Here is a 26,492-nt window from a genome sequence, read left to right as displayed (position 1 = left end):
TTATTAAAGTAGACATTCTTCATTGCAAGTAATATCATAGTGCTTTCATTTCACAAATTCAGTACTAAAACCAGTTTCAACCCATTTATTTACTTTTTACTTGTTACTTTTGAGGAAAATTCTAGATTAAATTTCTTAATGTTTCTCCTCCATGACAGATCCTTGATAACTGGAAGTTTCATAAAGCAAAAGTGGCTTCATATTGGCTCATAAAATTGGACTCTGTAAAACAACGAAAAGTGAGTAATGATTCAAAACAAGTTTGCCCTTTTAGATCGTCTTAAACTAGAATGATTAGGCCACATTCATAGTCAAACTATATACATATTTATTTGTTTACTCATTTCTTCAACAAATATGAATTGCATACCTGCTATGTTATTGGCAATGTCCTAGATTCTGAGGATAAAAAAGTGAATTAAAAAAACCTATGGTCTCAAAACTTACAAACTTGAGTGGAACAGGTTCAAGAGTAAAAAAGATAGAGAGGAAGGAAACAGCTAGTACTGGCATTCTTTGCAAGCAATTTTGCTGTTGAAGGGAAAAGAGATGGGGGTTAATGACAAGTTTCCTTTAAAGTTGAAGAGATTTAGCCCTGGCCGGTGTAGCTCAGTTGGTTGAGTGTTATTCTTTGCACCACAAGGTCACAGGTTTGTTTCTCATCAGGGCACATGCCTAGGTTGTGGGTTTCATTCCTGGGGCTCAGGCAGGAGGCAACTGATTGATGTTTCTCTCTCTCTCTCTTTCATCCTCTCTCTCTCTTCCCCTATATCTAAAAAAGAAATCAATAAGCATGTACTTGGGTGAGGACTAATAATAATAAGATGAAGAGATTTACAGTTTGTGTGCTGATGAGAATGATCTAGAAGAGAGGAAAGAGAGTCCTTAAGTAAGTAATCAGGGGAGGTTTGTCCTAACAGGAGCATTAATTCTAATTATCTAATAGGAGGGAAGGCAGAGGTCATGGCAGTGTTGTGAGAAGATGTGAGGGCTTTAGAGATTTGAGCAGGCAGTGGAAGGTATGTAACAGTTATCTTGGAGAGTAGGAGACGGGTGTGGCCACCAGTCTGAGGGGCCCATCAAATGCATTGCAACATTATTTTGGGGGAGAGATACAATTTTATTAGCTTTAGTGATGATGTTGTATTCCTTTAGTAATGCAAGCTGTTATTTCCCCTTTCTAAGATTTATTGCAATAAGCTGAAAGTTGACACTAATTAAGTGATTACCTAACTTACGTACTCATCCGAGTAAACTGAACTCATTATATTAACACATTCAACAAATAATTGCTTGGTGCTCTGGCATGTGCCAAATATTGTGCTACTGTTGAGGAGGGTATAACAAAGCTGGTAACAGAGGTAGATTGCAAAACACATTACAAACCCTGAATAGATTTTTGCCAAATCACTGACTATTTTAATCTTGCTTGATTAAAATGAAGACCTTTTATTAGAATAAGTGTTCTGAGTTTTCTCAAGTCCATGTACTTTTTGTAATCTAGAAGTTAGAATAGTGTAGGTAAGTTGCTGATTAAAACAAAACAATCTAGAAACAGATTAAAGAATTTATAAGATATTAACACATGATAAATGTGACATTTCAAATCAGTGGAGAAAAGATAATTGTTCCCATAAATGATACTGAAACAATTGAGTACCTATTTATAAGAAAATTAAGTTGTAGCCTTATCTCTTACCATATACAAAAATAAATTTCAGGTTACAATTTTATGTGTAAAAAAGAAAGTATTAAAAGTTCAAAAGAAAACATAGAAGGATCTCTATATATAAAAGCCTAAGTGACCATTACGACCGAACGACTGGAACAACCAGAACGACTGGTCGCTATGACATGCACTGACCACCAGAGACAGATGCTCAGTGCAGGAGCTTTTCCAATCCCAACAGCGCTCCCGGCCTCCTGGAAGTCAGCCTCAGGCACCATGGCTACTTCCTCTCCCTAGACGCTCTGCAAGGAAGAAAGGATATAAAAGTGGCTGCCCGGTGGCTCCCGACAACTGGTGCAAATGTCAGTGGGATGGATCCAGATCCTGGGCAGGTGAGGGCGTCCCACCGCCTGCCTGGCGGGCTGATCTTGTCCTGGCCCCCTGCCCCCTGGGGACCCCACCTGTGTATGAATTCGTGCACCAGGTCTTTAGTATATTTATAATCTTAGAATGGGAAACAATGTCTTAAGAAAGACCTAAAACTCAAAAATATTTAAAAAGTTTGACCTATTTTGATTACATAAAAACTTACCAATGGCAAAAAACTCCTTAAACCAAGCTGAAAGGCAGAAGCAGTGAGGGAGATGGAAGTATTTACAGCACATAAAACACAAGCACCAGCAAACCAACACGTCCTATGAATCAATCAGCAAAATAAACTCTTCTATAAATACTAATAAATAAAATGGCAAATGTATAAAAAGGCTATGAAAAGACAATTTATGGATCTTCAAATAGCCAATTCATGTATAAATAGATCCTTGGCCTCACTAATGATGGAGGAAAAGCAAGTAAAAACCATCAGATTGGCAAAAATTAATAAGACAGATGACATCCAGTCAAGGAAATAATGTGGATAAAAGGGCCTTTATCAAACAATTAGAGGGAGAATACATTGGTACAACCCTTTAGAAAGATAATTTGCACTACCTATTAAAATGATAGGTGTCCGTAACCTAATGACTCAGCAAAACCACTTGCAGAACTCTATCCTACAAAATAATTGCTGAGTGAGAGACTTTGAGAAGGCAGAATGAGCCGTTAGCCTGCAATGTAGGTCTGACATCTGGGAGTGAAAGGCAAAAGGGTGGGGTATGAAGACCCTTAGACTTTAGTGAAGTTCTGAGAAAGACCTGGCCAGCTGATGGGGAGCCCAGAACAAAGATTGCTTTTCTGGGAATCAAACTGGGCAGAAGTGGTCCCTCTCTGGTAACCCACCCTGTTGGATCCTCAGCCAGGAGCAGTCTGGGTAGAGCATAATCGTGGCTTGAGTGTTGCAGTGATCCTGAATTGAGATGCTGTCAGCTAACTTCACTCTTTGAAAACAGGTTAATTCAAATGGCATGTCTCCATGGCTGCCACAAAGGCTGGGTGGGGTGTGATTTAAGTTGACAAACATTTGTTGGTTGCCAATTTTGTGCATGAGCAATGGTACTGGGGATTTGCAGAGTTGTTTCTTCATTTATTTATTTGCGTATTCAACCATGCATTGAACAAGAGTAATTGAAGGACTCCCACGTCCTGAGCACCATGCTAGATGTGGAATGCACAAGATTCGTAAAAATCTCTTCATTCCGTTTAGAGACCGGTGTTGAGATATGTGTCTCACTGTTTCTGTTCCAGGATCTGAGCATTTGCTGGTTGCTCATTAGAATGTTGTAGAACTCTTAGATAAGAATGCCATACACATGAGCTCTTCCCATGCCTCATTTCAAAGTTTCCTTAATGGGTGTAAAATGTAAAGGTCAAAGATGTAGGGATTAAATACTGAAAAGAATCCTCACCAGGTGAAAATGGAAACAGCTAATCTTACTAAATGCCATGTTGTGGTAATTTCACACTTGCATAATTTAGCTTTCTGCCAATAACGCAGTTGCTTTATATAGTTTGTAAGGAATATATGAAGTATGGAAATATTGCAGTGTTGTGTTTTGTGAAAAATGCCAAATTTGCTGAAAAGTTTCGTCTTTAGGCATAAACTAAGATTGGAGGATGAAGAGAGATAAGTAGTAATATTAACATGGTACTATATTTGCATTTATTTTAGGGTTCTAAGAGATCTTTGTTTATCAAGTACTTTTTTCCTCTAAATAATCATTTTACTTTAATACCTACTATAGTTGCTTCTGCATGCATTTTGATGTTATTATTTTCCATCTCTTTTTTATTTGGGCAAACATAGATGCTACACAGAGCTGTTGGTTTTGCATCAGCAAAAATGCCTTTACCCTATGGCCATGGCTGTTGCATACATCCTTAGTACAGCATGTAGTAATGTTAATGTTACTTCTAATCCTCCTCACCTCATGCCATTATTTTAATTTAGGACTAACTGTTCAGCCGAATGGAGCAGTTTGTCATTCAACATCTGTATGTTCTTGTAAAAATATGAATTTGTCTCTCTGCCTTATGCCTTCAAATGTGTTATGTTTCATATGGAAAAGACACATCTTTTCATTTTATTAATTCTGTCATTGACTGAATCTTCCATTTACTTTTTCCCTTGGAGAACTTAATATCGGATTGGGATGTTTTTAAAAGTCACAATGTTGGAAACGGATGCCCATGTTCTGTATGTTTGCCTCACTTGAATCCACAGGTAAACACAAAGGGCACCTTGCTGATCATTTTTTTTGTGTTTCAAAATTTTTTATTTTCCATCCACTTTCTTCTAACCCCATAGCACCCAGAGGTCTAAAAGAGCATTACAAAAAGAACCTACACTGATTTACCTCACCCAGCCGGCCTTTCTAAACTTAGTGGGTGTTTTACTAAAGGGGCAGTCATTGTCTTCCCATCTGTATGGTCTTTTAAACAAACTAGTCCTTACACCAAGGCCCCGATGGAGGGAGTGCCTAGGCAGCCTTGTTTATACACAGCGATCCCACCCATCTTCCCAAATATTACTTAACTGGAGGTGAATTTGAATCTTAGAAGATATCTCTTCTAGGGTAGTATTCCCTTGTGTAAATGGACCACAGCTATTTTATCCACTCATCCATTGATGGGCACTAGAGCTGCTTCCAAATCTTGGCTATTGTAAATAGTATTGCAATGAACATAGGGGTGGATATACTTTTAAATCAGTGTTTTGTATTTCTTTGGATAAATTCCCAGAAGTGGAACTGCTGGGTCATAAGGCAGGTCCATTTTTAGTTTTTTGAGGTAACTCCATATTGCTTTCCACAGTGGCTGCACCAGTCTGCATTCCCACCAGCAGTGCACAAGCGTTCTCTTTGCTCCACATCCTTGCCAGCACTTATTTATTGATTTATTGATGATAGCCATTCTGACATGTGTGAGGTGATATCTCCTTGTGGTTTTAATTTGCATTTTTCCGATGATTAGTGATGTTGAGCATCTTTTCATGTGCCTACTGGCCATTTGTATGTCCTCTTTGGAGAAGTGTCTCTTCAGGTCCTTTGCCCATTTTTTAAATTGGATTGTTTTTTTGGTGTTGAGTTGTATAAGTTTTTTATAAATTTTGAATATTAACTCCTTATCAGCTGTATCTCTGGCGAATATGTTCTCCCTTTCAGTGGGTTGTCTTTTCAAAGGATTTGCCTGTGCAAAACCTTTTTTATTTTAATGTAGTCCCATTTGTTTATTTTTTATTTTGCTTCCCTTGCCCGAGGAGATAGACCAGAAAAAATATTGCTACTAGAGATGTACTGCCTCAGTTTTCTTCTGGGATATTTATGGTTTTGAGTCTTCACATTTAAGTCTTTAATCCATTTTGAGTTTATTCTTAGGTATGGTGTAAGAAGGTGGTCTGTTTCCATTTTTTTTTTTTTTTGCACTTATCTGTCAATTTTTCGAACCTATTTATTGAATAGACTTTGTTTACCCCATTACATGTTTTTGGCTCCTTTGTCAAATATTAATTGACCATAAAGACATGAGTTGATTTATGGGCTCTCTGTTCTGTTCCATTACTCTGTATGTCTGTTTTTCCAGTAGCATGCTGTTTTGATTACTATGGCCTTGTAGTAGTTTGGTATTAGGTAGCATGATTCCTGCAACTTTGTTCTATCTCAAGATTGCTGTGGCTATTCAGAGTATGTTGTGGTTTTATATAAATTTTTAGAATATTTGTTCTAGATTGCTTTGGGTAGTATGGACTTTTTAATGGTGTTAACTCTTCCTACCCATGAACATGATATATGCTTCCACTTATTTGTATCTTCTTCAGTTTTTTTCTTCAGGGTCTTGTAATTTTCTGAGTATGGATCCTTTATACCCTTGGTTAAATTTATTCTTAGTATTTTTTTTGAAGCAATTGTGAATGGGATTCTTTTCTTAGTTTTCCTTTCTGATAGTTCATTGGTGGTGTATTAAAATGCAACAGATTTCTGGATATTTAATTTGTATCCTGCTGCTTTACTGTGTTCATTGATCAGTTCTAGTAATTTTTTTGGTGAAATCTTTAGGGTTCTCTATATTCTGTATTATGTCATCTGCAAATAATGACAGTTTTACTTCTTTTCCAACTTGGATGCCTTTTAATTCTTCATCTTGTCTGATTGCTATGGCTAGGTCTACTAGTACTAAGTTGAATAAAAGTGATAAAAGTGGGCATCCCTGTCTTGTTCCTGATCTTAAGGAAAACACTTTTAGTTTTTGCCCAGTGAGTGTGATGTTGGCTGTGAGGTGTCATGTATCACCTTGATTACATTGAGGTATGTTCCCTCTATTCCCACTTTGCTGAGAGTTTTTATCATAAAAGAGTGCTGAATTTTATCATACGCTTTTCCTTCATCTACTGATATGATCATGTGGTTTTTATCTTTCAATTTGTTTATGTGGTGTATCATGTTTATTGACTTGTGAATATTGTACCAACTTTGCATCCCCGGAATAAATCCCACTTGATTATGATGTATGTTCTTTTTGATACATTGCTGTATCCAGTTTGCTAATATTTTGTTGAGGATTTTAGCATCTATCTTTATCAGGGATATTAGCCTATAATTTTCTTTCTTTGTAGTGTCTTTGTCTAGTTTTGGAATTAGGCCAATGCTGGCCTGATAAAAGGAGCTTGGGAGTCTTCCCTCCTCTTGGATTTCTTGAAGTAGTTTGGAAAGAATAGGTGTTAGTTCTTCTTCGAATGTTTGGTAAAATTAACTAGTGAAGCCATCCAGTCAAGGACTTTTGTTTGTTGGGAGTTTTTTAATTACTGCTTTAATTTCACTATTGTAATCTGTCTGTCCTCTGTCCAGATTCTCTGATTCCTCCTGAGTCAGTTTTGGAAGATTGTAGGTTTCTAGGAATTTATCTATTTGGTCCAGACTGCCCAATTTGTTGTCATATAATTGTGACAATATTTTCTTACAAACCTTTGCATTTCTTTGGTGTCCGTTGTTACTTCTCCCCTTTCATTTCTGATTTTATTTATTTGGGTCCTCTCTCTTTTTTTCTTGATGAGTCTGGTTAAAGGTTTTCGAATCTTGTTTATCTTTTCAAAGAACCAGATCTTGATGTCACTAATCTTTTGTATTGTTTTTTAGACTTTATTTTGTTTATTTTTGCTCTGATCTTTATTATTTCCTTCCTCCTTCTCACTTTGAGCTTTGTTGTTTTTTTTCAAGTTCCTCTAAGTGAAAAGTTAGATTATTTATTGAAGATTTTTCTTGTTTATTGAGATAGGCCTATAATGCTATGAATTTCCCTCTTAGGACCACTTTCACTGTATCATATAGATTTTGGGTTGTTGTGTTCTCATTTGTATTTGTTTCATGGTATCTTTTGATTTTTCCCTTGATATTATTGTTAACCTATTCATTGTTTAGTAACATGTTGCTTAGCCTCCATGTATTGTGTTTCTTCAGATTTTTTTCTTGTGATTGATTTCTAGTTTCATACCATTATGGTTAGAGATGATGCTTGATATGATTTCACTTCTTAAATTTATTGAGACCTGTTTTTGTGTCCTAATATGTGGTCTATCCTAGAAAATGTTCCATGTGCATTTGAAAAGAATGTATATCTGCTGCTTTCGGGTGAAAGGCTCTGAAGATATCAATTAAATCTATCTGATCAAGTGTGTCATTTAAGGCCACCAATTCCTTGTTGATTTTCTGTCTGGAAGATCTATTCATTGATGTCAATGGCATGTTGTAATTGCTTACTGTGACTGTATTACTGTCACTCTCTCCCTTTATGTCCATCAAGATTTGCTTTACATAGTTAGGTGTACCTATGTTGGGTGTATAAATGTTTACAAGGGTTATGTCCTCTTGTTGGATTAAATTTAATCTCCTTAACTACAGTGGTCTGGCTTGCCATCTGTGTCATATACTGAAATTTCATGAATGCATTGATGTGTTTGTGGACGTTTTATTTATTTATTTTTATTTATTTATTTTGGTCTTTTTAAAAAAAATTGTGGACTTTTTAACCTGTGCTTTTGTTCAGTTATGAGTGATTGTGTGTAATCATTAAATTAAATATTTCACAAGCTTCCATATGTTGAAAGCATTTTTCCATATTACATTTATTTTCCAAATAAAATTAAAATAAATAAATAAATAAATAAATAAATAAATAATTTTTTTATCTTTGACTTTGAGACACACACAAATACACCAGATTTTGCAATATTTTGTGTGTTTTATCCCCCACTAGGTTTTGGACATAGTAAAAACAAATATTCGCACAATTCTTCCACGCATCTGGAAGGTGACTGATGTCGATGAACTACATTTATATCGGATTTTTAACCGGGTTTTTAATCGCTTACTCTGGAGTCATGGCCAAGGACTATGGAACTGTTTCTGTGATTCAGGGTAAGTTTTAAGTTATTTTTTATTGTTGTCATTTGAAATATTTTATGGTTAGTTATAAAAGTAGCTCAATAAAAAGATTGAATATCTTTTTTTAAAATATATTTTTACTGAAGGAGAGAGAGATCGAAACATCAATGATGAGAGAGAATCATTGATTGGCTGCCCATTGCATACTCCCTACTGGGGGAGTGTGCAAGGCATGTGTCCACAACCTAGACATATGCCTTGACTGGGAATCAAACTATGAACTCTTGGTCCTTAGGTTGACACTCAACCACTGAGCCTTACTAGCTGGGAAAAGATTGAATTTCTTTTTTTGTTTGTTGTTTGTTTTATTGCTTAAAATATTACAAAGAGTAGTACATATGTCTCCTTTTTTCCCCCACTTGACCTTTCCCTGGTCACCCCTAACCCCCAGTGTCTTGTGTCTATTGGTTATGCTTATATGCATGCATACAAGTCCTTTGGTTGATCTCTTACCCCCGCCCCAACCCTCCCCGGTCTTCCCATTGTAGTTTGACAGTCTGTTCGATGCTATTCTGCCTCTGTATCTATTTTTGTTCACCAGTTTATAATGGTCTTTATTATCCATAAATGAGTGAGGTCATGTGGTATTTTTCTTTCATTGACTAGCTTATTTCACTTAGCATTATGCTCTCCAGTTCCATCCATGCTGTTGCAAATGGTAAGAATTCCTTCTTTTTTACAGCAGCATAGTATTGCATTGTGTAAATGTACCACAGTTTTCTAATCCATTCATCTGCTGATGGGCACTTATTCTGTTTCCAAACTTAGCTAGGGTAAATTGTGCTGCCATGAACATAGGGGTGCATATATCCTTTCTGATTGGTGTTTCTGGTTTCTTGGGATATATTCCTAGCAGTGGGATCACTGGGTCAAATGGGAGTTCCATTTTTAACTTTTTGAGGAAAGTTCATACTGTTCTCCAAAGTGGCTGCACCAGTCTGCATTCCCACCAGCAGTGCACGAGTGTTCCCTTTTCTCCGCATCCTCTCTAGTACTTGTTGTTTGTTGATTTGTTGATGATAGCCATTCTGACAGGTATGAGATGGTACCTCATTGTTGTTTTGATTTGCATCTCTCAGATGATTACTGACTTTAAGCATGTTTTCATATGTCTCTTGGCTTTCTGAATGTCCTCTTTGAAAAGTGTCTATTTAGGTCCTTTGCCCATTTTTTGATTGGATTGTTTATCTTCCCTTTGTTAAGTTGTATGAGTTCCCTATAAATGTTGGAGATTAAACCCTTATCGGTGATAACATTGGCAAATATGTTCTCCCATGCTGTGGGCTTTCTCGTTGTTTTGTTGATGGTTTCTTTTGCTGTGCAGAAGCTTTTTATTTTGATGTAGTTTCATTTGTTTATTTTCTCTTTAGTTTCCAATGCCCTGGGAGCTGTATCGGTGAAGAAATTGCTTCGGCATATGTCTGAGATTTTGTTGCCTTTGGATTTCTCTAGTATTTTTATGGTTTCCCATCTTACATTTAAGTCCTTTATCCATTTTGAGTTTATTTTTGTGTATGGTGTAAGTTGGTGGTCTAGTGTCATTTTTTTGCATGTATCTGTCTAATTTTCCCAACACCATTTATTGAAGAGACTGTCTTGACTCCATTGTATGTTCTTGCCTCCTTTGTCAAATATTAATTGAGCATATTGTTTCAGGTTGATTTCTGGGTTCTCCATTCTATTCCATTGATCTATATGTCTGTTCTTGTGCCAGTACCAGGAAGTTTTGAGAACAGTGTCTTTGTAATACAGCTTGATATATAGTATTGAGATCCCACCTACTTTATTCTTCTTTTTCAGGATAACTGCAGCTATTCGGGGTCTTTTTTGATTCCAGATGAATTTTTGGAGAGTTCATTCTAGGTCTGTGAAATATGCTGTTGGTATTTTAATGGGGAGTGCGTTGAATTTATAGATTGCTTTGGGTAGCATGGACATTTTAATGATGTTGATTCTACCAATCCATGAACATGGTATGTTTTTCCATCTGCTTATGTCTTCCTCTATCTCTTTTTTCAAAGTCCTGTAATTTTCTGAGTAGAGGTCTTTTACCTCTTCAGTTAAGTTTATTCCTAGGTATCTTAATTTTTTTGGTGTGATGGCAAATGGGATTGCTTTTTTAGTCTTTCTTGCTGTAAGTTCACTATTGGTGTATAGAAATGCCATAGATTTCTTGGCGTTAATTTTGTGTTCTGCTACATTGCCGAATTCATTTATCAAGTCTAATAGTTTTTTGATGGAGTCTTTAGGGTTTTTTATGTACATATCATGTCATCTGCAAATAAGGACAGTTTTACTTCTTCTTTTACAATTTGGATGCCTTTTATTTCTTCTTCTTGTTGTCTAATCGCAATGGCTAATACTTCCAATACTATGTCGAACAGGAGTGGTGAGAGTGGGCATCCCTATCTTGTTCCTGTTCTCAGGGGAAATGGTTTTAGTTTTTGTCCATTGAGTATGATGTTGGCTGTGGGTTTGTCATATATGGCTTTTACTATGTTGAGGTATGATCCTTCTATTCCTACCTTGCTGAGAGTTTTTATCAAAAATGGGTGCTGAGTTTTGTCAAATGCTTTTTCTGCATCAGTGATATGACTATGTGGTTTTTATCTCTCAATTTGTTTATGTGATGTATCACGTTTATTGATTTGCAGATATTGTACCATCCTTGCATCCCTGGGGTAAATCCTACTTGGTGATGGTGTATGATCTTTCTGATGTACTGCTGGATCCAATTTGCTAGGATTTTGTTGAGGATTTTGGCATCTATGTTCATGGGGGATATTGGCCTGTAATTCTCTTTCATTGTGTTGTCTTTATCTGGTTTTGGTATTAGGGTGATGCTGGCTTCATAGAATGAGCTTGGAAGTGTTTCTTCCTCTTGAATTTTTTTTGGAATAGTCTGAGGAGGATAGATTTTAGTTCTTCCATGAATGTTTGGTAAAACTCCCCTGTGAAGCCATCTGGCCCCAGGCTTTTGTTTGCTGGAAGCTTTTTGATTACTGCTTCATTTTCTTCCATAGTTATTGGCTTATTGAGATTTTTAGATTCTTCCTGATTGAATTTTGGAAGGTTGTATTTTTCTAGGAATATGTCCATTTCCTCCAGGTTTGTTTGAATAGAGTTGTTCATAGTATTTTTTAACAATCCTTTGTATTTCTGTGGGGTCTGTTGTTATTTCTCCTCTTTCATTTCTGATTTTGTTCATTTTGGTCCTCTCTCTTTGCTTCTTGGTGAGCCTGGCTAGAGGTTCATCAATCTTGTTTATCCTTTCAAAGAACCAGCTCTTGGTTTTGTTGATATTTTTTATTGTTTTGTTGGTCTCTATGTCATTTATCTCAGCTCTGATCTTTATTATTTCCTTGCTTCTGCTTACACTGGGCTTTTCTTGTTGCTCTCTTTCTAACTCTTTGAGTTGTAGAGTTAGGTAATTTATTACCATTGTTTCTTGTTTTTTTGCAATAGGCTTGTAGTGCTATTAACTTCCCTCTCAAGACTGCTTTCGCTGTGTCCTATAGGTTTTGGATTGTTGTGTTTTCATTGTCGTTTGTTGCCATGATGTTTTTTATTTCTTCTTTGATCTCTCTGGTAGCCCAGTCATTGTTTAATAGCATGCTATTTAGTCTCCATGTGTTTGATTTTTTTGGATTGTTTTTATTGTAGTTGATTTCCAGTTGTATGCCATTGTGACCTGAGAAGATGCTTGACATGATTTCTGTCTTCTTGAGTTTGAAGAGACTTTGCCTTTGACCCAATATATGGTCTATCTTTGACAATGACCCATGTGCACTTGAGAAGAATGTATATTCTGTGTCTTTGGGGTGAAATGTTCTTAAAATGTCAATTCCATCTGATCTAGTGAGTTATTTAGGATTGATGTTTCTTTGCTGATTTTTTGTTTAGGGGATTTGACCAATGGTAAGAGTGGGGTATTAAAGTCCCCTCCTATGATTTTATTGCTGTCAATCTCTCCCTTGATATCCTCCAGAAGTTTTTTTATGTATTTGGGTGCTCCTGTATTGGGTGCATATATGTTTACCAGAGTTATTTCTTCTTGTTGGATTGCTCCCTTTAGTATTAAGAAGTGGCTTTCCTTATCTCTTTTTATGTTCTTCACTTTGAGATCTAATTTGTCAGATATAAGTATTGCTACCCCAGCTTTTTTTTCATTTCCATTTGTCTGAAAAACCTTTTTTCATTTCTTAACCATCAGTCTGTATGCGTCTTTTTTTCTGAGGTGGGTTTCCTGTAGACAGCAGATATATGGGTCATGTTTTCTTATCCACTCAGTTACCCTATGTCTTTTGATTGGGGAATTTAATCCATTTACATTTAAAGTTATTATTGAAAGGTATTTGTTTGTCACCATTTTTATTCTTTACCCTTGTGTTCCTTCTCCGTTTCCTCTTTTTTCTTTTCACAGCAGACCCTTTAGCATTTCTTGCATTGCTGGTTTGGTGGTAATAAACTCCCTTAGTCCTTTTTTGTCTGTGAAGCTCCTAATTTCACCCTCATTTTTTATTGATAGCCTTGTTGGGTAACATTATTCTTCGATTCAGACCCTTGCTTTGCATGACTTTGTGTATTTCATTCCATTCCCTTCTGGCCTGATGTGTTTCTGTTGAGAAGTCAGTCATTAGTCTGATGTGGGGCCCTTTGTAGGTAACTTTCTGTCTCTCTCTGGCCGCTTTTAAGATTCTTACTTTGTCGTTGATGTTTGCCAATTTAATTATAATGTGCCTTGGTGTTGGTCTTTTGGGGTTCATTTTGTTTGGGACTCTGTGAGCTTCTTGGATTTGTGTGAGTTTTTTCTTCCCTATATCAGGGAAGTTTTCTGTCATTATTTCTTCAAACAGGTTTTCTATTCCTTGCTCAGTTTCCTCTCCTTCTGGCACCCCTATTATGTGGATGTTGTTTCCTTTCGTGTTGTCCCAAAGTTCTCTTAGGCTCTCCTCCTGCTTTTTAATTTTTTTTCCTAGAAGCTGCTCTGTTTGGATATTTTTCCCTACCTTGTCTTCTAGCTCACTGATGCGGTCCTCTGCTTCTTCTAGTCTACTGTTGATGCTTTCTATTGAGTTCTTTATAGCAGTGATGCCATTTTTCATTTCTTCTTGGTTTTTCTTCATTTCTTCTTGGTTCTTACACATATTATTGAATTTGTCTTCCATTCTTTTCATCCACCTTATGACCATTTCTCTGAATTCTTTCTCTGACAGGTTGCTTGCCTCTATTTCATTTACTTCCTTTTCTGGTTATGCCTGTTTTTCTTTCATATGCGGGCTGTTTCTTCATCTCCCCGGGTGTCTAGTTATGTTGTTCTCTCTCTACTGCATTGATTTAAAGGCACAAAATACAACATAACAAGTCACAATGCACAAGGCACTGAACACAAATATATTCATGATACTAATAACCCCCAAAAAAGGTGACCACCAGAGAAAAGAGAATTAGGGGATAAGAAAGAAAGAAGAAGAGAAAAAGAAAAAAGAGAAAAATAGGAGTGCAAAAATGAAATTGGGAAAAGGAAAAAAAGTAAAAGAGAAAAGAAAGAGAATAAAATAGAAGAGGGGAAAAACTACTTATATGGGGAGAAAACTCCAATAGAACAGCCACTAATCCCAACAAATGCCAGCAACAGATACCTAAAGATGAATGCAAACTATAAAAAACAACTAATATCAAGTGAGGCAAGGGAAAACAGAAGCAAAAAATAACCAAAAACAAAACAAAAAAACAAAAAGAAAAAGTGAAACAATCTCACAAACAAGCATAAAAAAACCAATATAATCAACAATCAAGCAAACAATAACAAAACGACAGAGAGAGAAAAAAATTGGATAGTGAAGAAAGAGAAGAGAGGTGTGTATGGACTTAGAGCAGGGGATTGGAAATTAGATATGTAAGTAGGGTGAAATTTTAACAGGGGGTAAAAAGAAGGAATAGGGAAAATCTAAAGCAGGAATAGGGTAAGAGAAACAGGACAATAAAAGGGGAAAAGTGAGGAAGAGTGTGTTGGCATAAGGTAAAGTTGAGATAGAGTAAAATGATGCTAAAAGAAACATGAAAATAGAATGTAGAACACTAATCCCAAAATAAAGAGAAAATAAAGTGACACTTTAAAAAAAAGGTAAAATAGTAGTAGTAATAATAATACTGATTAAAAATAAAAATGTAATAATTAAAAAGGTAAAATCAACTAAGGAAAAAAAAGAAAAAAAATTTAGTTTCTTAAGTAAAAGGTGAAAAAAATAAAAATGTGCAGAATAGTGAAGGTCATTCACTTCCTCTACTCTTCTGTTTGGCACACCTTTGTCCTGTCAGGTATTCAGGAGAGTATTGAAGTTCCCTGCAATACACTGCTCCTCTGTGTTGTAAACCACCGTCCTGATTTTAAAGCAGGCGGTATTTCTTTGTTTCCCAGGGTGCCTTTATTTGTATTTACAGAAGACTCAATTTGTGATTCAGCCCCTGGGTGGCAGTGTTTCTGGATTGACCTCCGGGGCTATAAGTCCTCTCTAGCCAGTAGTTAGGTTTTTTTTTCCCTATCGCACTTAATACTGGTTTGGGAGAATGGACTCTCCCAGAGCTGGTTCCTTGATCATTACTCCCCACTCTGATTCCCAGGTTCCACAAAAACAACTTTCCCCTGCAGTCTCTGTGAGAGTCCCCAATTGGGCAATCCTATGTATTGGGTTTAGTAATCAAAAGCAAGGATTTAAAGAGAAAAAAAAGAAAAAAGCCAGAGTAAGTGCGCGAGCTCGCAATCTCCACCGTCCAGCTCTTTGCACAATTCTCCCAACATCTCTTCCGCATGTCCTCTCTCCTCTGGCACTAAGCAGCCAGCACACTGGCAAAATCTGAGGCTGCCTTTATGCACCCAGTCCAGCTATGGGCTGATTTTTATAGTTCCCGTTTGCCAGCAGCCCTACGGATCCCCTTCCACACTCGCGGATCATGCTGGCCACAATGGCCTCGGACTTTGTGGGGCACAGACTTCCCCTGCGCATCCCTCTCTCCAACCTGGATTACAAACCACACATTTATCTAGGCGAAATCTGACCTTTCTGTGAGGAGGAGCAGGGCTCATCTGAGTCCACATATTCATGCTGCTTGAGGTCTGTTCCTGGATTCGTAGCTGGTCCCTGGGTGCTGTGGTTGCAGGGTCCCTGGATGTATACGCTTCCGATAACAGCCACTCAAGATGGCACAGTCTCGGGGCAGAGCAGGCTGCTCGGGGAGAGATTTCAGCAGCAGTGAAGGCTGCCCGGTTAGGGGAGTCCAATCCAGCAGTCTCCAAAAGTCCCCTGGGAGTATAGCTATCGCTCACCCACAAATTTACACTCTTGGTACGTCCGCACACTCTCCTTTCGTTCCCTCACTCACACACTATCTTGCAGTCTGCCTTCCCGTCGGCAGCCATCGTTTCTCTCTGAATTTCTTTAATAAGCTCTTAAAATAGGAATTTTTATTACTTGTAATTTTTAGTATTCAACTATAATTTATAACAGTTAAACTGACTTATTTGAGATGATTAATATGACAACACCATCTAACTAATTGGATCCAGGATTTAGGGAAGAGAAGTAGTCTTAATGAAAATCTCAATATCTGTAAGGTTCTTCTACTGTTGCCTTTATGTAGCAAACTTCGAAAATCATGGCTCTATTTCTGCTCCTCTTCAGAATTTCAGTCCTGCCATATTTGTAATGACTCATTATCATTTTAGCCTTGTGATGATATCTAAAGCCAAACATTTCATATCACTCTTTTATTAATAAATGACTTCCCTTTTAGACCTCTCTTAATTCTATTGTATGCTCCCAATAGTACAGGTTAAATATCTCAGGAACTCCTGCATCTTCCTTTTCCTTCACTGTCTTTATTCAATCATCTGCTAAATACTATTAGTTTTTCTGTCACATTCCCACTATGGCTACTCTAGATTGTTTTTCATTGTTCTTAACAATTATCAAGTACTTACTACTGTGTTAAATACTTTTGGAGATACAAAGTTGAATCTAACATGTATTTGGTCCTCAAGAAACTTTTAAAAAATGGTAATAGCTCACACCATACAACTTACTATGTGCCAGGCACTGTTCTAAACACTTTACATGTATTGAGTGATTAAATCCTCATAACTTGACTTTGAAGCAGGTTCTCTGATTATCTCTTTTATAAACAAGGAAACTGAGTCACAGTTAGTTGATAAGGACCTAGTACACTGGGATTCAAACTCAGGGAGCCTGGCCCCAGAGTTCATGCTCTTAACCAGTAATCTCTGCTGTCTGTAATAGACAAAATAAGAGATATATAAAAGTAATTATTAGAAAAGAGAAAGAGATGAAGGATTTCAGAGAAGAGGAGCCTTTTTGTTAGAAGGTGGAATTAATAAATTTCTAGGCATTTTTTTCTCTCCAATGTTTTGTCTGTTTTATCCATCTTGCTCTCAAGGTCATTTCTTAAAATCTGTAGTGATTTCCCTCATTTATCATTAAAGTCTAGACTTCTTCTCTAGAAGTTCAAGACTCTCTAATATGCTGCTTCTTTCTTATTTCTCCAGTATTCTCTCTCGTTACTCTCCTACTTGAACTCTGTTCTAGAAAAACAAACTCACTATTTTTCAAATATCTTAAAAATGTGTCCTTTTCTTCTTTTGAGCTGTTGGTATCATTGAGTATCTGACTGGGATGCTTTCTATAACTCTGTTTCTCCAGTTCCTACATAATTTAAACCCTATGTAAACACTCAAACTATATACTTCCTTTGTAAAACCTTAACTATTGTAGTTTGAAATGATCTCTGAATGTCCTCCATTTAAATATTCTAGTCATCTACTACTGAATTATTTATAGCATTTACAGACTTATTCTCGCCACCATAATTATCCTCAACTGCCATTCACCAATTTGGAGAATGCATAAGGTGCTCTGCAATCTGAGAATAATCATAGCTATACATTATTTCCACAGAGACTTAAGTGAGACATTGGAACTGTACATTATGGCCCCTTCGAAGTTCTCTCAATGTGAATTCATAATTGGAATTTTTGTTTGTTTGTTGATCCATTGTTTGGAATGCCACATATGAATCCAAGCTACTCTCCACCATGGAAGGCAGTGAGATAGTCTGCTACTGATATTGGACTTGATAGCTTTAATGGAGTTGATAGCTTTAAGTCCATGACATAATATCCAATGCCAGACACTAAAGATGCTCATAAAGTGGTGGTTCTTTGCTGTTAGAGCTTCTTTTCCCTGAACTATTTTGGTAATACACTCTAACCTAACTCAGAATTCTTTCCTCTTGTTTCAGGCACAGTATTCTTCCCAGTTTTCTCTGGTGGCATATATTACTGCTAGTAATGATAATGAGATGAACATTTATTAAAGGCTTACTAAATGCCTAATATTATTTTACATATTAAATATTCTTATAATCACCACAGCAATATTTTGAATAATATATTATTATTATACTGATAAGGAAATTGAAGCATAAAGAGAATAACTTGTCCAAGTTCTCATAGTAACTAGATGAGCCTGGACTTAAATCCAAGTTGTCTGAGTCAAGCACTCAAGTTCTGAATTCTGTGCTTCATTAACTTCCCTCAAAGTAGCACTGCCAGTGGTTGCCAAGCACCAGGGCAGGTGGAGTGAGAGTAGATTTGAATCCATTTCTTTATAAACTTTGTGGTTTATAGAGGTGAGTTTAATACTACATTTAATTTTGCAGCTTTACAAATGAGTTTCTTAGGCTTCCTCAATTTTCTGAAACCACGTGGTGGTGTGTGTGTCTGATTTTCATTTTCGACCCAGATTAGTTCTACTTATATTTTAGATCATATCTAGTCAATGTAGACTCCTTTAACTTTGGCCTAAGAGCCTACTAGTCAGGGTAACACTGTACTCTTATTTCAGTTCTGAAGGAAAGATTTTAATAAAGCGTGCAGCTATCTTTCACAGTTAGGTGTAAAATCTTGGAAAAATATAATCCGAATAACTGCATCAACTTGATTACTGCCTCCATCTGTCAACACCTTACTAATGAAACAGTAAATAAAGCATTCCTTTTCCACATCCAGAAATACTAGAGAATATGGTGGATCTTTGTGGGAGGTCTCGCTAGAATTGGCCTAGAGGTTTTCTCTCAAATAGAGAACATACTCATCCCTCTCTCTTGCTCTTGCAGGCTGCCGCAGCCCATGCTTAGTGACTTTTTTTCACATGCAGCTGCCTGCGAATGTTATATTGCTCCACATTCTGCATGTGTCCTCTCCAAGGAGAAAGCCCTTGGAATAGCTCACCATGTTTTACTGGGATAGTGGAAGTTTAGGTTTTGCTGAGACTCCAACAAGGCCTGAGCACTTAGGAAGGCTGGCCAATTGAAGTAACATTTCAGGTGAGATTTGCAGGAAGAGGAAGAAAGGGGCTTGCCGGGTAGAGCAAAGAGGAGAATTCAGGGGCTAGTGTGGTTAACGCTTTGTTTGGAAAAACTCTCTCTCCTCTCAAAACCCTGGTATGTAAACGCCAAAGAAGAGAATCTGGTTTGGATCCTTTAGCCAAAGGCATTTTCTTGTGGATGTTTTTCATGGAGAGACTTCCCTTTTAGCATCTTAAGGCAAGATGAAATTGTAAGGAATATTCTAAGGTAGTCTACTTCTAGGCTGAGTTATATGACTACTTGAAAATGTACCCATAACATGTAGACTTCCAAAGTTATATGACTCTTACTAGTCTCTTATCACTTTCATCTTGATGTGTTGTTGGTGGTACTTTTTAGCTCATTACTTTTTCTGTTGCTGATTATCTAATTGGTATAGCTCAGATTTTTTTTTTTTTTTTTTACCTTCCCTTTTCCCTTCTTGTACTTAACTTTGGGCCACTCATCCATCCATTAGAACTTCTACCAGAGAATGCAGAAGTCAGTTTCACTTTTTAAATAACTGCTTTATTAAATATTTTGATGAGAAAGGACTTGAAAATTATTGCATTACTGGATTATAGGAAGTTTTTTCAAGTCTCTGACTCTCATTAATAACCCCCCTTTGTTGCCAGAGATATTCAGCATTCTGTATATTATTGATATATTACTAACAAAAGTCATTTTATTTCATATTTCTCTGAGAGTGAGGGTGTGCCAGAAAGAACTTTTTAACCATTTAATTTTTCTTTTTAAACTCATGAATTTTGGGTCTCCCATTTCCTTGGAATTTAGATTCAGAAAGCAGGTAGATAAAATCCTGGATTACTGGTATTTTTGTTTATTTCTACATCTTTCACCTTTTTAAAAATTTTGTGTTGGCATTGAAAGCTGAGATCCTGCAGTGTTATAGGAGCATTTCACATTTCCTCAGCGCTGCCAGGTGGTGGGTAGGAGGTGAGGTCTCAGTTTGAAGGATTGGTTTCCTTTGTGCAGAAGGGGCACCATTAGCCATTACGAAATGAAGCATGTCTGTTCATTTTCTCTTTTTCTTTATGAGCGGTTCAGGCGTGCTGACACTTAAATATAAACAATAGAGTAGAATGTGGTCTTTGGCCAGTGGGGGTGAACATACACACTAAAAAATAGGTAAAGGACCTTGATTCATATGTTTATTTTAAATATTTAAGGAAGCATGAGAGAATGAGAAGCCAAAGCTGCTCATATTATAACTAACATATTATTCAGAATGTTACATCAAATTAGAATGTTATAGAAGAAGCTCTTTTTAACTTTCTTCCATTTTATTTGTTCTTACCTTGCCTGTATATACTCCAAGTCAGGAAGAGAATAATTACCCTGATGTGAGTGACCTAATAGTGAATCTAATCAACTAGCTGCAAAGGATCAAAATATAAGTATATCCAAATGGACAGGGACATTGGTAGGGGAGGTTGACTTTTGTATAAATAACCAGAATCCCAATGGAGAGGAAAGTGCTAGGCAGACTGTGAGAACACAGGATACTTTCTGTGTGTATTTATATTTACATGAAATTCTTATTTCTCTGGGCTCAGACATGTAGGGCCTGCTAGATTGACTTATTAATTATAAATATACTAGAGGCCCAGGGAGTGAAATCGTGTGGCCCCGCCCACCTGCGTGCACCTCACCGTGCCCGCCTTGCCATGCCCGCCCACCAACTGCCAGCCTTGCTGTGATTGGAGCCTGTGGGCCACAGGGGAGGGACCGGGAGGTGCTCCATGCACTTCATGGTGCCCGGTCATTTGGTCATGATGCCTCTTGGCCTTATATTATTATGATTCCCTAATTATACGATGCTGTCCAATATTTTTAAATCAAATTAGGTAAATTGGATATATATGTATATACATATAAACATATCTAGTTTTTCTTATATTTAGTAATAAATTAAATTTAATTTTAGAGTTAATTTAACTGGCATATTAGCACCTTATTGTTGAGTCTGGAACATCTCAGAACATGGCAGAAAACTTATTTCCTCTAATCTACTCACTTGTAAGAAATCCTGCCATTCACTGATGACATGTTGTTTTTTTTGTGACCACATTTCTCCTGAAAAACAACAACAACAAACACACAGTAGCCTTTCTAATAAAAAATTCCTTTCTGAGTTTCTAAAGCATTTTTAAAAATTCCGAAGATAATCAAATATCCATAGAAGATTGAAAATGGAGTCTTTGAATTTCCCATTGGGAAATACACTTTTTTTAGAAAAATATTTTCCTAAATATATTTTTCCCTTTTGAAAATCTACTCTGTTCTCTTTCAGATGGTTAAGTGAAGTAGTTTATGTAAAATGAGACTTGAACCATTAACCAGTCTCAAACTGAACTTTGCCCTTGAGGCTTGAAAAGAGTTTCATTTACACTAAGGAAAAAAGTTCTCTCTCTTTTTCTCCCTCCATGGTGGTGGTGATGGTGGTGGTAGGGTGATGAATGATGAGGTGTATTCTTATTTGGGCCATGGCAGTAAACTTAGAAATTGTAAGTACACACACACACACACACACACACACACACACACACACACTTGAAGTTCACCAAGAACGTGAGCACTCACTACTGCCTGCTTTGGTATAAGCTGAGTGAGCTAAAGGAGCAAGTTCCCCACCTTTGGAATTGCAGTATGGCAGTACTTGTTGGGATAACATTACTTCTAACGTACAGAAAGCGTAATCTAGGAATATCATGGACATAATTACATCTGAAAGTGTTTTGATTAACTTAAGCAATTAACCTAAATTCTCCGACTGCAAAGAAGTCACAAATATCATTTTAACTCTTTCTGTGGGATTATTATTAACTAGAGGTCCAGTGTATGGATTTGTGCATGGATGGGGTCCCTCAGCCTGTCCTGCACCCTCTCGCAATCTGGGACCCCTCGGGGGATGTAGCTGTGCCAGAGTGGCAGGTGGCCAGGGAAGAGCCCCAGCCGGGGCCAGGGCAGCTCTGCTGCGGCTCATCCCGGCCCAGCTGTGCCTGTCACCGCCACGTGGTAGCTGTGCTCGCCAGCGGTGAGCCCGGCTTCGGGCTGAGCAGCGCTCCTGCTGTGGGAGTGCACCCATCACCGGGGGCAGCTCCTGCGTTAAGCATCTGCCCCCTGGTGGTCAGTGTGCATCATAACGACCAGTCAACTAGTCATTATGGTCATTTGGTCGTAATGGTCGCTTAGGCTTTTACATATATATATATATATATATAATTACATATACACACACACACACAGTGGGGCCTTGACTTACAAGTTTAATTCGTTCCGAGACCGAGCTCATTAAGGAGCTCGTTAACTCAAATTACTCTGTCAACTCAATGCAAAAAAATCGGCGGAGAGACAGCTGGTATCTCAAAAAACTCGTTAGTCGGGACACTCATAAGTCAAGGCCCCACTGCATATGTAAATATAGCTTACTAGAAAACCCAAATTCCTGGAATATCTAATTTTTGAGAAATTAGCTCAGTATTTTACAAACACTTGACTTGTAGAGTAACTCAAGTTTTTAGGTAGTGTTGGAAAACCATCCTTTTATTTACCCACTGTTGGCAATAATAAAGTCTTAAAAGACACAAAGTCTATGGATTTTATATTGTTTTTTAATATCATGATGAATTTACAAATATATATGTGTTTTATACCTTTCAACTGTCTGCAGTCACTTCACACGTGTGAGCTTCTATTGTTTCTTATTGCTTTGTTGCTAGGTAAGTGACGTAGCTGGTTGCCATTTTTAGCAGCGTCATGAGGTCATGTCTGTTTCCATGCCAACAGATCCTCTTGGGAGAGTATTTTCAGTAAAAGCCCGGAGGTGGTGACTTCTTTGCAGCTCCAGTGTTGCCAGCGCCTGGTTGAACTATGTAAACAGTGCCTGCTTCTGGTTTACAAATATTCAACGGAGACAAGGGGATCCTTCTCAGGCATTGGCACTGACTGGGGTAACTCCAGGTACTTGTATATGTTTCATAGACTCTATACGTTTTATACAAAGTAAAGTCACAAGGCAGTTTGAAATGGAAAGTCTTTTTGTTTATATGGCTAGGGAAGAAGCTAAAGACTGAAAATTCATGCACACTCTAGTCTACAAAATACTTTTAATTTGCACAATCTTTACCTTTAAAGGACCAAACAAACCTAAAGGGGTTAGAAATAAACTACATGAAAATGATATTATTTGGTTTACATGGTTTTGCTTTCAAAAGCTAAGTAAGAACAATGAAAAATGCTAATAAAATGAACTCCCCCTCCAATAGGGATACTTTACCATTTAAACTTAAGCCGAATAGTTGAGAAATGCCTTTAGTTTTTAGTTTACTTTTTACTGTTCAGTATGCCTCTACTACTCCCTTCATCACAAAAAAAAAAAAAAATAAGTGGGACTTCTAGGAATATGTCCTAAGAAACCCAAAACACCAATCAGAAAGAATATATGCACCACTATGTTCATAGCAGCACAATTTACAATAGCTAAGATCTGGAAACAGACCAAGTGCCCATCAGCAGATGGGTGGATAAAAAAGCTATGGTACAGCCCTAACCGGTTTGGCTCAGTGGATAGAACGTTGGCCTGTGGACTCAAGGGTCCTGGGTTCGATTCCGGTCAAGGGCATGTACCTTGGTTGTGGGCACATCCCCAGTAGGGAGTGTGCAGAAGGCAGCTGGTCAATGTTTCTTTCTCATCGTTCTCTCTATCCCTCTCCCTCCCTCTCGGTAAAAAAATCAATAAAATATATTAAAAAAAAAAAGCTGTGGTACATTTTATACCATGAATACTATGCAGCAATAAAAAGGAAGGATCTCTAACCATTTGAGACAGCATGGAGGGACCTGGAGAGTATCATGCTAAGTGAAATAAGTCAATCAGAGAAATACAAGTATCACATGATTTCACTCATATGTGGAATCTAATTAACAAAATAAACTGATGAATGGAGTGGATTTAGAGACATGGAAGCATGGCACAGAGTGCAGAATCTCAAAGGGAAGGCAGGGGAGGGTGAGTGGTGGGGAGGTAATCAACCAAAGACCTTATATGCATATATACATAACCCATGAACGCAGACAGTGGGATGGTGAGGACTTGGGGTAAGAGACAGGGTTGGGCTGCAGGGGTCAAAGGGGGTAAAAGGGGACATATGTAATACTTTCAACACTAAAGATTTAAAAAATAAATAAAAGCTGCAGAAAAACACACAAAAAACAAAAGCATACAAATCAGTGGGATAAAAATTTGGTAAGTTCTATTTAAAACTTGAATTTTTATAAATATTATCCTGTTAAAATAGGTAGTTTCCAAAAGCATAAAAATAATATTGTTATTAAGCTGCAAAACACACAGAGTAAATAAGAAATACATTTTTGCACCACAAGACAATCATAGTTCCCATTAGAATTAAAGAAGAATATGACTTTATTTTTAGTACTAGAGACCCGGTACATGGATTCGTGCACCAGAAGGGTCCCTTAGCCTGGCCTTTGGGATTGAGCTGAAACCAGCTCTCTGACATCCCCTGAGGGGTCCCGGGTTGTGAGAGGGCGCAGGCCAGGCTGAGGAGGCCGGGGAGGAACGCAGGAGGTTGGCCAGTTGGGGAGGGACTGCGGGAGGGCTCCAGGGCATGTCTGGCCCATCTTGTTCAGTCCCGATTGGTGGGACCCCAGTAGCAAGCTAACCTACCAGTCGGAGTATCTTCCCCCTGATGGTCAGTGCACATCATAGTGAGTGGTTGAGTGGCCTTAGGATATCATTAACATATTACACTTTGATTGGTTCAACGGCTGACCAGACAACTGGGCACTTAGCATATTAGGCTTTTATTATATAGGATATGTAAGTTGTAATCCTATTCAGGATAGAAAAGAGTAAACCATGACTTTGAAAAACTAAGTGATTTTTTAATTGATTTTTAGAGAGAGAGGAAGGGAGAGAGAAAGAGAAGGAGAGAGAGGGAGAAAGAAGGAGAGAGAGGGAGAGAAAGAGAGAGAGAGAGAGAGAGAGAGAGAGAGAGAGAGAGAGAGATATGTAAGAGCAATAGCAATTGGCTATCTCTTGCACACCCCTTACCAGGGATGGAGCCTACAACCCAGGTATGTGCCCTGAGTGGGAATTGAACTGGCAACCCTTCAGTGCACAGAACGATGCCCAACTAACTGAGCCACACTGGTCAGGGCTATATTTGCCTAATTTAATCTGTAAAATTAAAAGAGAATAAAATATAGCTAACATAATTAAGATTTATGACTATGTTTTTCTTGACCACAGATCTGTAGGATATTTCTGAATAATCTTTAAAGAGTGTATGACACCCACTCTATGGAAGAGAGTGGCCTTCAGCCTTCGTCTCAGCAAAGCAATAATTGAATAGACACATCAAGTGAAAGCCATTTCTCAGAGTTGGACTCATAACTAACCAGACAGAACTGATATATAAATCCACAATGCTTGTATATGGCAGAGGTGGGACTTGAAACTAGGACTTCCCTCCGAAATTCAAAGTTAAAACTGCAGGACAATGCATGCCCACTAGGATGGCTATTATAAAAAATGCAAAATAGTAAGTGTGGGTGAGGATATTGAGAAGTTAGAACCCTCATGCATTGCTGGTTCACAATGGTGTGGCAGCTATGGAAAATAATTATGCATTCCTAAAAAAGTTAAATATAGAATTACCATGTGCCCTAGCAATTCTACTCCTAAGTATATACCTCAAGGAATTGCAAACAAGGACTTAAACAGATATTCATAGCAACATTATTCATAATAGCCAAAAGGTGAAACAAGCCAAGTGCCCATCAATAGATGAATGGATAAATAAAATTTAGTAGGTACATATAATGGAATATTATTCAGCCTATATAAGAAGGAATGGAATTCTGATACATGCTACAATTGGGATGAACCTCGAAAGCATGCTAAGTGAGGTAAGCCATAAAGGAACAAATATAATGTGATTCTACCTATATGATGTATGTAGACAAATTCATAGAGACAGAAAGCAGAGTAGATGTTATTAGAAGCCGGAAGGAAGAGGAAATGGGGATTTAGTGTTTAACGGGTACAGTTTCTGTTTGGGATGATGAAAAAGTCCTGAACTGAATAGTAGTGATGATTACACAACCATTGTGAATGCACTTAATGCACTGAATTATATACTTGGTAAAAATAGTGTTTCATCTTATATATTTTACCACATTAAAAAAATTAAACAAAATAACACAGGGTAAATATTGTGATGAACTTTACCTTGTGTTCCCAAACCAGGAAGCTGAGTTTATTCTGGGGGTATCATGGATCCTGGTCTTATTCCACGAAAATATCAGAAGGGTGGTGTAGTTTAAATACTCAAGGCTCCCAGTCTTGAAATGCTTCATGTTCTTGCCCTGACTGGGTGCTCAGTTGGTTACACCAAGGTTGCTGGTTTGATCTCCGGTCAGGGCACACACAAGAAGCAACCAGTGAATGCATGAATTGGTGGAACAACAAATTATTATTTATA

The 26,492-nt window shown here is 37.5% G+C and overlaps 1 protein-coding gene across 2 annotated transcripts in view; it reads left to right on the top strand.

Annotated features, from left to right (window-relative positions):
* The window catches only part of TTLL7 (tubulin tyrosine ligase like 7), a 139,758-nt gene that overhangs the window by 102,987 nt on the left and 10,279 nt on the right, over window positions 1–26,492 (top strand). For both annotated transcript variants that reach the window (XM_036351279.1, XM_036351280.1), the window contains exons 18-20: window positions 159–239; window positions 8,354–8,514; window positions 22,774–22,947. In XM_036351279.1, coding sequence (XP_036207172.1) covers window positions 159–239; window positions 8,354–8,514; window positions 22,774–22,947 — 416 coding nt within the window. The remainder of the gene's footprint in view (window positions 1–158; window positions 240–8,353; window positions 8,515–22,773; window positions 22,948–26,492) is intronic.

Source organism: Myotis myotis, unplaced genomic scaffold, assembly GCF_014108235.1.
Source record: "Myotis myotis isolate mMyoMyo1 unplaced genomic scaffold, mMyoMyo1.p scaffold_m19_p_2, whole genome shotgun sequence".
Lineage (NCBI taxonomy): Eukaryota > Metazoa > Chordata > Mammalia > Chiroptera > Vespertilionidae > Myotis > Myotis myotis.
Note: the sequence above shows the minus strand (reverse complement) of the source record. Positions and strands in the feature narration are given on the sequence as shown.